This window comes from Cyprinus carpio, chromosome A15, assembly GCF_018340385.1.
Source record: "Cyprinus carpio isolate SPL01 chromosome A15, ASM1834038v1, whole genome shotgun sequence".
NCBI lineage: Eukaryota > Metazoa > Chordata > Actinopteri > Cypriniformes > Cyprinidae > Cyprinus > Cyprinus carpio.
This window is the reverse complement of record NC_056586.1, coordinates 22,060,300-22,074,166: the sequence shown is the minus strand read 5'-3', so window position 1 is coordinate 22,074,166 and position 13,867 is coordinate 22,060,300. Positions and strand designations below refer to the sequence as shown.

The window sequence follows — 13,867 nt, the reverse complement described above, 5'->3', positions numbered from 1 at the left end:
TTTATTTCCAGATTTCGATTGTACATTTTGATTTACTCAACCTTACACCTATTTTATTTCAGTTATCTTTTTTCTTGGCTAATATTTTTAGTTAATATATTTCAGCTTTATTACAAAGCGATGACAGGGTTGAGCTAGTCCCATTCAGGCACATGCAAAGTTCTACAGTAATTTACGTTTTCTTCAAGCGGTCCATCTTCCTCTCCTTCCTGTATATTATCTTCTGATAACGTTCTCAGTGAGAGTCCACTCACCAGGCTCATCTTTCCCGCGAGCGATGCAGCTTGGGCCTCACTGTGCAGAGATTTGACATTACTGACCAGCTCCATACCCACATACACCGTCCAACCCTACCAACACAACCACACACACACACACCGAGACACGTCAAAGATGTCATGAACCAAACCAGAGCGTTTTTCACGCCAGCAGTTATGACGTCATAATCCACAACACCGACTCACCCCGCGGTGCTTTTTGGAGTTTGCGTACACCAGAGCCTGTGGGCCTATAGAGACTGGCGTTGACTGCATGAGCCAACTCGCTCGATAGTGTTATGAGAACTGTGCTGCTTCCCTGAACTAAACACACATTCAGCGCATGCATGTTAATAGTGATTTATATATGCATATCATTACTACATGATAATATAGATATATTATCTATATTATATATAATATATTAGAATAGACTGCATGTTAAGATATACAGCAAAGTATATACACTAGTCTGCCAAAGTTGGGGTTGGAAGATGGTAATGTTTTTGCAGAAGTTCTCTTCTGCTCCTGCAAGGCTGCATTTATATTTGATTACAAGTACATAAAAATAGTGAAATATTTGTAGAATTGAATAACTTTTTTCTCTGTGAATTCTTTAAAACTCTTAATGTATTTCTGTGATGGTGCACTGGTATTTTCAGCATCAATTACTCCAGTCTTCAGAAGGCACAGATCTTCAAGAAATACATGTCTAATATGCTGATTTTTTGCTGCCTCAAGAACATTTCTGATAGTATCAATGTTGAAAACATTTTACTATATTTGTGGAAACTGTGATACGTTTTATTTTTCACAGGATTCACGCGGAACTGAAAGCTCAAAGAGAACATCATTTATTTGAAACGTAAAATCTTTTGTAACATTATATATGTCTTCAACACTGGCACTTTTGATTGATTTAATGCGTCCATCACGAATAAAAATTACATTTTGACTTAAATAATCTGTTGTAACCTGTGTACCTGTGTATCAGTGCACAACGCTGCCTGTCCCGAACAAGGCTGGGATCTGAGTGGCTTCCTCTTCATAAACGATCTCCTGGCTGCAATGCCTGCTGGGAAACCACAGCTGTGGAATCTCCCATCTGCTGTTTGTCCTCCCACGACTTCAGGAGTGTTCTCGAACTCCTGGGAAAAAAACAGCGTAACAATGTGAGCTGCGCTCTCACTTCTCCGAGAGCTTCAACCTCGAGTGTTCCCGGATGCCGTGCGTAGCGGCAACTGACCCTGGTCTCCTAGGTGACGGCTTGTGTGCGGTTTCTTGTGGAGGATCCCGAATGTAGCCGGCGGTTTGATCCAGCCTCCCCGTCCACCTGCACAGGGGACGCCTTTCATCTCCAGGAATAGTGATCTTCACTGTTCGACACACTGAAGACACACACACACACACACACACACACACACACACGGGTTACAGAGACTCACAGCCTTGTTTAAATCATCATGTGTCTACCTACTGTAAACATATTTTTGACAAAACCTCCTCTGGTATGGGCATGTAAAAGAGTATAAAAAACACAGAAAGCTTTTCTGTTAGGGCTACAGTATTATTCACAGAAAAAAACAATCCACAGGAAGTGTTTGAGTTCCAAGCAGTGTTTGACGGACAGATCGCTAACAGCTGGCTCCATGTTGGTAAAGCAGTACATGTGGACCTCCTAGACCACAAAACCAGTCTTTTACTTTGTGTTGTGTGTTTGTGTGTGCGTGTGTGTGGGTAGTGTGTGTGTGTGTGTACCTGTGCGATACGGTGATGCTGTAGATTACCGACCTAGAAACAGCCATCTGCATACTGCCGGGACACAGCCACTCACCGCCAGGATTCTTATCAAGCAACTACGGCTACCATGACAATGTCCTGTAAACAAGCACACACTTCATTAAAAACACACAAACACGATCATATTTTTCACAGAGATGCAAATACAATATAGAAGTCACTGTCGCCACATAAACGTGACAATCATCCTTCTTTTAGTTCCGCCCCAGAAGTTTTGTTTCCTCCTGGCGTAACTGGGAATATTGCACAACAAACGCGATTCCCTGGAGACGGGGAAAGATCGGCCGCCCGCACACTACAACACACACTCAGGTTAGGTGTGATTAACCTACAACATGAAAGTGTACACACACCCACACACACACACACTCACTCACTCAACCTCACCACACACACCTCCGCACGCCGCACGCCCACTCACTCACGATCACGCACGCACCACTCACTCACACACACCACCCACCAACACCACACACAACAAACACAACACACACACCACCCACTCACGCACGTCACTCACAGGCACGACTCCCACCCACACACAATCCAAAAATCCACTACAACCTAACAAACCCATCATACACAAACACCCTATTCCTCAAAACATCACAACCAACACAAACAAATAACATAAAAAAACAACAACACAAATAAATCATACATTCTATACCCTACTTACCACACCTCCAACCATACCCCACACACACCACACCCACACCCTCCCACCCACCCCCACTCACACCCACACACACCTCCCCCCAACCACCCAACCACCCCTTACCCCCCCCCACACACACCACACACCCCACAAAAACCCACCCACACCCTACAACACCACACAACCCCCCCTCCCCCTAATACAAACCCAACCCCCACCCCCCCCACACCACACACCCACACACCCCCCCACCCCAAACAAACCACCCAGGTTTTACACACCAACCCCCCCCCCAGCAAATACAACACCACCCCCCACTCCCCCACTCATATACCCACACAACCACCCCACCCCTCACACCCCACCAAACACCCCAACACACACACCCACTCTACCCCTCACCCCCCACCTAACCCCCCCCCTCACACACACCACACACCCACCAACACCACACCACCCCCCCCCCAAACCCCTCCCAAACACCCCCACCCACACAAAAACCCCCCACCCCCCCCCACAAACAACCCCCACCCAGCCCCCTCATCACATCTAAAAAATAACTCATCACACATCACATACCATTCAACCAACAAACACCAAAAATCACAAGAACAAGCATCACACCACTCACACAAATAAACTAATCAAAAAAAAAAACTCTCTCTCAGCTACATTCACACATAGAAAAAAAACCACTCACACAACCTCACATATATCCCAATACACACAAAATCACTCACACCAAACACTCCACAAACCCACTTAGACAAAACACAAAAATCCCTCATCGACATTACCAGTCACACCTATCAGCCATACCACATAACTCACTTCTAAAACTAACCATACTCATCTCCAATGACACAACCTACCTCATATACATCCCAAAAAAAACACACAATCACACACACCCTCATAACATCCAACAACTATCTAATAAAATCAAAAACACAATACAAACATCCAAAAAAAACACAAACAATCAAATCAACAACACTCATCCTAACCAAGCTTACCACACCAACATACACACTCCTCCTCCCTGCTCTCTCAAACATTACAACACCTAAATACAAACAATCACAAAATCGTAAAACAACATACACAACCCACACCACACCACAAACGCACAATTCGCCCACTAACCAACTCCATCACATAACATACACCAACAATACAAAAAAAAACACAAAGACACCATACAACATCTAACAAAATAAACAACGACACCTAAACAAAATATACCATACGTACACTTCTAAACAACCCCTACCAACACTAAGAGAAAATGACACCTACTGAGCAGGCTTACCATTCACAACAAAACCAAACATTCTACACAGATCATAACCTCATATAGCAAACCAACACAAAACCACGGCCCCAGTGATACAACCCAAAAAGAACCTACCGCAACCCACTGTACAAAACATTATAAAATACAACTTTCCAATAGAGACCACATCAACTAATCCACTCCACCAACCCACTATCAACAAACAACACAACCACATTACATAGAATAAGACATCAAACTCCACCTAATATAAAACCTACAACACAACACACCTACTCCACCAACAAACCCAAACCACTACCAACAAAAAACCCCCCACACACAAATAGAACTACACACACCATAAAAAAAATAATACTCACACTTTTAACAACAACTTACACACAACACAAATAATAAAACAATCACATCACAAAAACACAAAGACAAACTCAAAACACATCAAACCACACAGACATGCATCTAAAAACACAAAAACCCACACCCCCCTCCCCCACTCATAAACAACTCCCACCCAATATACATACCATTCTCCTTTACCCACCACATTAAACAACCACATACAACAATAATGAAAACTTACACAAACCTCTCCACATCCACTTAATCCCACCACTATACAACACAAGATACACATCGAAACAACCTGAATTACAACATCAAACAAAACCAACCACACCTAACCCATATTATCAAACAACCCCCCACACCAACCACTACCCCTAACCCACTCTCTCTCAAATCCACACACCTACCACAACCAAACACACACCAAAATAACAAACTGAAACACTAATCAAAAAGAGAAACACCTACAACAACTAATGCACAATAAAACCCACACACACAATAGAACCACCACACTCATTTTTTTTTAACCAGCAATAACAAAAAACAAACACACTCAACGAAAAACTCATATACAATTAAAAAAAAAAAACCATAACAATCATTAACCAAAACCAAAAACAAAACAAAAAATAGCCTCCGCCGGCAGTGAAGCCAAACCCTCCACCGTCTGAGCGTTCTGTTCATCCACAGCTGCAGAAAGCGAAAGGGATCACATGGTTTTGATAATAATCACTCTTCATTTTGATGAGATTGATGCTTAAAATCCCGAGATGTCTTTAGTTTCTGCTGTTTAGTTGATCTGATTTTTAGTGATCCTGTCATCCAGAAATTTTAACAAGCTTTGTGTTTGTTACTTCTGACATTAATCAGTCTGAACACAAACAAGCACACATACACACACACACACCCATGAACACACATACACACACACACACACACACATATATATATACACACACATATACACACACACACTTTAAAAATAATAATATAATAAAAAACACAATATTAAAAATAATAATATAATAAAAAGTACAATAACACAACAATATACACAAAAAAAATCTCTCTCACACAACACAAACTCACACTCTCACACACACACATATACACACACACACACACTCTCAGACAAAACTCTCACCCACACACACACAAACACACACACACATACATATATACACACACACACTCTCTCACACAACACAAACTCACACACACACTCACTCTCAGACACAAACATATACATACACACACACACACACACACACACACACACACACACTCTTTCTCACACAACACAAACTTACACACACACACGCACACACACAAACACACACACACACACACACACACTCTCTCACACAACACAAACTCACACACACACTCACTCTCACACACACAAACACACACACACTCTCTCACACAACACAAACTCACACACACACTCACTCTCACACACACACACACACACACTTTTTCAAAGGTAAACAATTCACAGTTATGAATAAATACTTAATTTTAACGAACATTTCTTTTTAAAGTTTCACCAAATTTTAGTATCTGGATTGTACAAAAATAGCAATTCCAACCTTTTATTTAAATGATTTAATATATAATTATTACATAAAATTTACATCATTTATATATTAATATAATTTTTAATTGTCATTTACAGCAGAAATAACGCTACCTTTCTCGGTGTGCTCTATGATTTGTCTGATGGCTTTCTTCAGGCTGTTGGCTCGAAGCATCAGCTGCTCTCGGGGTTTGAAGATAGCGGCGGGCGGCCGAGGCGAACAAGGGGCTGTGACTGTGGGCGGGGCAGGGGGCGGAGCCAGAACCACACCCTCCCCATCCACCTGCTCCTCAGCGATGGTGGGCGGCGGCGCAGACATCACACTGCTGGCCTGGGCTTCCTCGTTAAGCGTTTTCAATAACGAGTCCAACTTTTCTTTCAGCACACCACACTGCACACAAAAACATCCCGAGTCACTCATCAGCCAATCACAAAGCACTCCACAACAGCCAATCACAAAACAGCGTGTCATCCGATAGCCAATCACAGCTGACCTTTTTAGCCATGGCCTCTGACTCTTCTGAGTTTTCGGTGTTTCTCTCGTAAGCACGTCCGACTTTCAAAACAAAGGTTTGTTTACCGTCTCAAACAGACCCTGTGACTAAAAATCACGCCTTTCAAGGTAACAACCACAGCAAGAGATAACATCGGCGTATGAACCACGAAACTGTCCCTGTGGTGCAGGTACGATAGCTTGGCGGAATGAAATGACCACAGAACGTGCTGGTCAGACGTCAGGATTTTGGAGAAGAGATGAGCAGCGACGAGTCATCTAGGTCAGAATGTGTTGCACCTGAAAACAAAACAGCCAATCAGCAGCAGAGGAGAGGACACACACAACACCAATCAGAGAGAGCAACACACAACAGCCAATCAGAGCAGAGGAAACACACAAAACACATACACAACAGCCAATCAGAGTAGAGGGAACACACAACAGCAGCAGTTACTTTAAAAGAAAAGATCTGACTGACATAATGATTATTTAATTGTAAATAAATAAAGGGATGGAAAAAGGTGATCCAACATTAAATTACAACTGTTTATGGTGCAAGAAACCTTGACTATCATTAAAACCAGGGAAAAAATGTTAATGAAAAGCTCCAGATTTGTTGTGGTTTTTTTCTAGGGCAGCAATTTGCACCAAATTTTGTGATTACATATCAACATGATTATAACAATAATTATTAGTATTTTGTTATCATGATGATTATTATTACTACTAAATAAAATATATAACTAATCAAAACATTTATATTGTAATATTTAAATGTAAAACAAAAAAAATACAATAATTTTCAGGAACAACTGTAAAATTACAACATTTAAAAAATAAATAAATAAATAAAAAGGTTTTTCAAGATTTGCTGTGCTTGTTTAAATGTTGTGATTATATATCAATACAACTATAACAACAATTATTAATACTTTTAATATCATTGTTTTTATTACTTAATACAAATATGACTATTGTGATACAAAAAAAACAATATTTGTATTTTAAATTAAAACTGTGAAATTAAAATATTTAACTATACAATAATATTTATGGCTGTCATAATATCTTAATTTGTAAATTTGTAATTATTTATTTTTTTATTTTGAAAAAGATAACAGTACTGCGCTTCACTTTGAAACACATACTTATTTTATTAAAGTACCGCATATATTTAATAAAATCACAACCATTAAGATTTGATAATTGCACTAAGCATTCAGTTTTATTTTGATTAATTATGCAACCGTACTGTACAGTTTATATTTATATACTATTAAAGTATTGAATTAACTTGTAATTAAATTGTTATATTTTTATTTAATTTTCACATTTTTTGTTATGTGCTTTTGTGGTTTTTATTATTGTTTTTTATTATTTATTTAGCTTTAATTAATTTTTATTTCAGCTATTTATTTTTTTCAACTTTAACAAAAACTTTTTTTTAATTTTTCATTTTTTTACTTATGTTTAATAAGTTTTTCAGAGGAATCTGATTCACAGTGAAGGATAAATACTTGACGTACAATAAAGAAAATGTCCAAATGAAGGCCATTTATTCACACAGCAGCATGAACTATCATCAGTGTTACCTCTGAGTCCTCGCTGCAGTCCTCTGTTACCGTGGAGCTGGAGTGTTGCCGTGGTAACTTGGTCTCGTATACCATAATACTCCATCTAGGAGAAATAAACGTGTTTAAATGTTTGTGAAGGACAGGAACAGACTGCGACAGCGACTTCAGACACACACTGACCTGTCCAGCATCTTAGTGCTGGCTCTCTCCAGTTTCTCCAGAATCTGCGGTAACTGTGTGTCATCATCACACGCCGAGCCCCACCCCAAAACTCTGGCCAGGTCATTTCCTGTTCCCAGAGGAAGTACGCCGAGCTGGCACTGCAGAGCAAACACACACACACACACACACACGTCAACAGTCTTCTTGACATAAACCTGTAACTCAAACTGCAGAGCTTGGATAAAGATGAGCTTGATTTCCAGGAAATGCATGAACTGAGAAAACATAAAACTTGAATGTAATTTAAGTCGCTTCAGATAAAAGCATTTGCTAAATGCATAAATGTTAAAATAAAACACACACACACATATATATATATATAAATAAACAGAGCTGATTTTCAGCCAGGCACAAAGATAATCCCCACTCAGGAGGCATCAGACGCAAAGAAACTGTGTCTGAAACTCTATGTGTCCTACACTTTTATGCATATGTAGGGGCCTAAGAATAAATTTTTATTTTTCTCCCCCAATTCTGTTTTTTTTTTTTCCATTTTTAAAATTCAAAATTCGTATTATTTTATTAAGTTGTATTAATTGATTTATAATATAATTTTTTTATTAATTATTATGTAATACTTTATTTACTATTTTCTGAATTAAAGTTTAATAATTCAAAAGACATGTCTCATAATTGAATTCACACAACATGTAAAAATTTAAATCATGCTACATGGTGTAAGCAATAATAGAGTCGCTATGAAAATATGTTTTATTTATTTATTTTACAATCCTGTGTTGTCTTAATTTGTTCTGGAGTTTATTAGTTACTACAAATGTATGCCAAAAAAAGGTAATAATCAAATGAAAGCCAAAAACTTTCTGATCTTTAAAAACATTTAACAACGATGATATATCTTTATATCCACTTCCTTTTCCTTTTTCTCTGGCAAAAAAAGGTGCTGCACACGGAGTTTCTCTTCGTTAAAGGACTTTAAATACAGAGAAGGGCGGTGTTATTCAGTATCCTTCTTAAAAATAAAGATTTCATCTCGAATTGCGTATTAATATTATTTGGAGAAGTACATTTTACAGATACATAGTAAAAATAGACTTTCTCAACGATTTCATTAAGTAAAATGAACCTTTTATTTCTTGCTGGCTGGTATGCCTTTAGCAATGATGAAACCCATGTATTGTAGTTAGAAAAAATCAATCTGCGAGATTCCCCCCTGGTGCTGTTTTTTCGCGGCGTTACTTTTATTTATGTATTTGTTTAGAGAAATGATTGTGTTAACCTGTTTTGTGAACGTCAGCGCGTCTATCTCTGATAAAACCCATCCGACGCTGCCGTCTCCTCCACACACCAGAATACGAAACGTGTCGAACTTCTACACACAACAGACACACAAGCACAAACACAAACACAGGTTCAGATGTCAGTGAGCAGATATGAAGCAGGGAGTTTCTGTGAGCAGGTACAGGTGTGTGTTTTACCCCAGATGCGGCCCTCTCCGCTCATCAGATCAACACTTGTGCAGGATTCAGCAGCTGCTTAAAGCCGTGAGGAACTTTAATGCTCTACTATCTCCACTTTACTGTTCACAAACACCAGCAGCGGATCTGCAGGTCGGAGGACACGCCAGCCTTCCAGAAACCTACACACACACACACACACACAGACACACACACACAGAGACACAGACACAGACACACACACACACACACACACACACACACAAGCAATAAGGTTCTATTTGTTATTAATGGATTTATTGTTTTTAGTTTTGGGACTTTATTGTAAAATGTTACAATTTACATTATTATAGTATTTATTAATATCATATATTTATATAAATAAAAGTTGAAATGTTGCCATGGCAACTATGAAATAAGTTTTTCATCTAATATTTATATATTAATTTTTATTCCAACAATTAAATTTTGTAATATATTATCACCTATCAAAATTGGTATCTGTTAATATTTTTTATTGAACTGTTTAACATGAACTAACAGCTGATGTATTGTATTTGTATTTTTGTGTTGTATTTTTATTAATCCACATTAACGAGATTAATAATAAATACTGCAACAAATAACTAATTGGAAAATATTACTGTAAAATGTTTTATGTTATTATTTATAAATATGTTTGAATTAGCTTTTACATTTTACAACTTCAAATTTTATTTTCAGTCGTTTTAGTCACTTTTACGTGTACTTGCTTTTCATTTTTTGTTAGTTTCGGGTTTTGGGTCTTTATTACAAAGTCTTATAGTTTTACTAGTGTTACAGCATTTAGCATTATTTTGATATTGTAAATTATATATTTTCATCTTACTTTTTTAAGGTAATTTTAGTATTTTTTTGGTGGTGTGCTTTTATCATTATCATCATTTTTTGGATTGTTGCCATTTGCATAGTTTTATTATAATATTTATTAATATTGTAAATTAGCTTTTATTTTGATATTATCAGCTAGCATTTTATTTTAGTTTACTAATTTACTTTTGATTTCATTATGCGCTTTTATAATTTTTATTGGTTATTTAATTTTTTTTTTTATATTTCTATTTAGCTTTAATTTATTTAAATTCAGTTTAAGTTTGAGGGAATTTAGTACTTCAAACTTTTTTTTAAGATCAAGTTTTTTTACCTAATATTTATATTCTATTTTATTCAGCTTTATGTCAATTAACAAACATGACTTTTACTAGTTTTAGTTTTAGTCAACAATGACACTTTTTCTTGCTCTAAATCTGACATAATGCCATAATTTCGAGCTGATATGGATGAGTTATTTCTGACAGAGAGCTCTTTGATTGATATTTCCATGATGGTTCTTCTGATTGGTCGCCTCTGGGAGCGCTCTGATTGGCCGCTTCACCGTCTGAGTCGATGCTGTTGAGGGTGGGTGGAATCACTGAGACTTTACACTGACCCAGCGGGCATTTCGGCGAGAGCTGGTCTTTGCACCCAGCATGCACCTGGAGAATATTATTGAATTTCATTAAATTAAGAAAATGTCACGAATGTCAAAAATGTTACCTTTCATGCACTTACCATAGCTTTGCACCATAAACAGCGGCAGTCCTGCAGTCTCAGGACGCTGCCGCAGGTTTTATCGCACACGGTGCATTTGGCGCTGACGGGCAGATTCCCCCCCAGCCACTGATGAGGCATCGAGATCTACAGAGTTTACAGAGCTGTTAACTACCCGACGAGTGATTAGATCAGATGTTAACTGAGCTTCTTACACAATAAAGAATCTCATAAGATGCTGACTTCCTGCATGAACAGCTCTGGACTCTAAAACAGGCATGAAAATACATAGCAATAGCATGAATGAAATGAATACTGAATGAAATAAGTAACATTGTTGCAATGCATGCAGTGCTGTCTAGATGATACTTAAGAAGAATAATTTTCTGGTCCAGATTTATGCACTTATGAGATCTAAAAATGCTGTCTAGTTAGGCAGGGTTTTTATCTTTAACTAAAACTGTTAAAACATTTTTGTTATTGAAATTAAAGGTGAAATAAAATAAAACGTAAATATTAGATGGAAAACTCAAATTAAATGAAAATTAGAAATGTTTCCATGGCAGAAATAAAATAAGCTTAAGCACTAAAATTGCTCATTGAAAATAAATAAAAACTAAAATGGAAACGGAAATAAAAATAATAATTAAACTTAAATAGAAATATAAAACTAAATGTGTTAAATATTTTTAAAAAAATGTAATAACAATATACTAAACAAATACAGCAATTAGACCAAGTTAACAAAGAGCCAAAACGATATTTTTTTTTTTTTTTTTTCTTATTATTAAAATTAAACTTAAATAACACAAAACTAAATATTAGAAAAAACACTGAACCGAAATTTCAGAAATTTCTCTTGGCAACTAACTGATATTAGTTTGAGTTGAAGAAGCAGCACTAAAATTATAAAAAAAAAAAAAAAAAATACAAAAAAAGCTAAAATAAAAAAAATAATAAAAAAATCTAAATGTAATATTCAAATAATAATAATACTATAATACGTGATACAGATGTTTGTACTAAAAAACTAAGCAGTAAAAACTTTTTGTTCATGGAAACAAAAAAAAACGCTGACAATAAAACATATAAATCTTACAATGGAAACAAAAATGAGTAAATATTGGCCCTATGGGCAAAAACCAACAATAATTATGTTTCAGTACTAAAATTAAAATTTAATTGGAAATAAAATACAAAAATAAAAAAATAACCTATTAAAATCAGGCAGAAAATTAGAAAATAAGTTAACAAAGTTTATTAGTAATTGGAAATAATAAAAAAAAAATAAATAACAAAAAGCAACTAGTTAATCAATAAAAAACAGCAAAAAAAACAAAAATAGGAAAAATTATTAAATTGGATTAAATACTTAATTGTCTGTGAAGGAATAAGGATTAAACTACAAACTGCGTGTCACCAAATCTAACCCCAGCAGACAACCGAAAAACATTAATGCCCATTTTTTAAATTTTCCTTGGCCCCTTCCCAGTAACACAACCAACACCTCAGCAATATAAAAATAAACTAGTAAAAATTAGTAAACAGCAGAAAAGTTAGTATAAATTATTAATTGACAATAACTAAAAAATAATTAAATATATAAAAAAATAAAAACAGTAAAAATCAATTAAACAGCAGAAACATAGAATCTGATATAAAAAAATTTATGAAAATTAACAAAATGTATAAAAAATAACTAAAATTAGACAAAAAATATAAGCTAAAAAAATTTATAGTCTAAAAATAAATTCCAAACGAGAGTGGAGCCGAGTCCGGATTGGTTTGTGCATGATAGCACTAACCCTCCTCATCCCCAGAAGGTTTTGCCGAAGAAGCTAGTGTCGTCCATTTGCGTTATTAGTGCTCTGACCGCACAACGATTGTGAGCCTTGAACTTACACCACTGTAAGAAACACAGAGATTTCAGCGAATTCAGCAGTAAAACACATTCAAACCATACAATTAACAATCAAACTACACACCCAAAAAACCTCTAATTATTTGCATAATCAAATGAGAATACTCATCATAGAGAGAGCCGGAACATTCGCCGGAGAGTCCGTGAGAACGTGACTCCAGACAGAGTGCGCTATTCCCGACAGGACGTTACAGGTACGTGGGGCGAGCGTTGCCGAGCAGGACGTAACAATAGTTATCATCCTCAGAGAAAATGATCCATACTGAACTGACGTTGGAATACCGCAGAGATCACACAGCATTTAAACTGAGCAAGAGTGACGCAAAGACATTCAGAAATCCTTGAGCAGCAAATCATCATATTATAGGATGAATTTATGACAAGACTCAGCTGTGTACACTGAAGACTTGGAGTAATGATGGCTGAAAATACACAGCTGCGCTAACACCAAAAACCGGAAAAAAAAATACAATTAAACCTAATAATCATAATTAAAATCAAACAAAAGCATGTAACAAAATTAATAAAAGACAAAACTAAAAAAATAACAAAACTAAAATATCAAAACAAAAAGCCAAATCAAATATACTATTTACCAAAATCGACACTGGAACAGAGCTGAACGCGAGTAGTGTGTATTATTCAAAGTAAAGTTTTGGCAAACAGAAATCAGCACCAAAAAAATACGGATGGTACAGTTTTGAAGTCACTGCTTGGCAATTAAACTA

General features: G+C 36.5%; 2 protein-coding genes across 2 annotated transcripts; both read right to left on the bottom strand.

The window, feature by feature from the left end:
- Window positions 1–432: 432 nt before the first annotated feature.
- Window positions 433–6,506, bottom strand: LOC122147802 (diacylglycerol kinase delta-like). Its single transcript, XM_042771722.1, has 5 exons — window positions 6,437–6,506; window positions 6,057–6,333; window positions 4,998–5,053; window positions 1,241–1,405; window positions 433–576 (listed from the first exon to the last, which is right to left on the bottom strand). The coding sequence occupies exons 1-5, from the start codon at window positions 6,446–6,448 to the stop codon at window positions 433–435; spliced, it is 654 nt and encodes a 217-aa protein (XP_042627656.1). The 5' UTR covers window positions 6,449–6,506.
- Window positions 6,507–7,864: 1,358 nt separating this feature from the next.
- LOC122147860 (diacylglycerol kinase delta-like) lies at window positions 7,865–9,560 on the bottom strand. The gene is made up of 3 exons (XM_042771871.1): window positions 9,476–9,560; window positions 8,193–8,335; window positions 7,865–8,115 (listed from the first exon to the last, which is right to left on the bottom strand). Exons 1-3 carry the CDS (start codon window positions 9,512–9,514, stop codon window positions 7,998–8,000), a joined length of 300 nt encoding a protein of 99 aa, XP_042627805.1. The 5' UTR covers window positions 9,515–9,560; the 3' UTR covers window positions 7,865–7,997.
- Window positions 9,561–13,867: the final 4,307 nt, after the last annotated feature.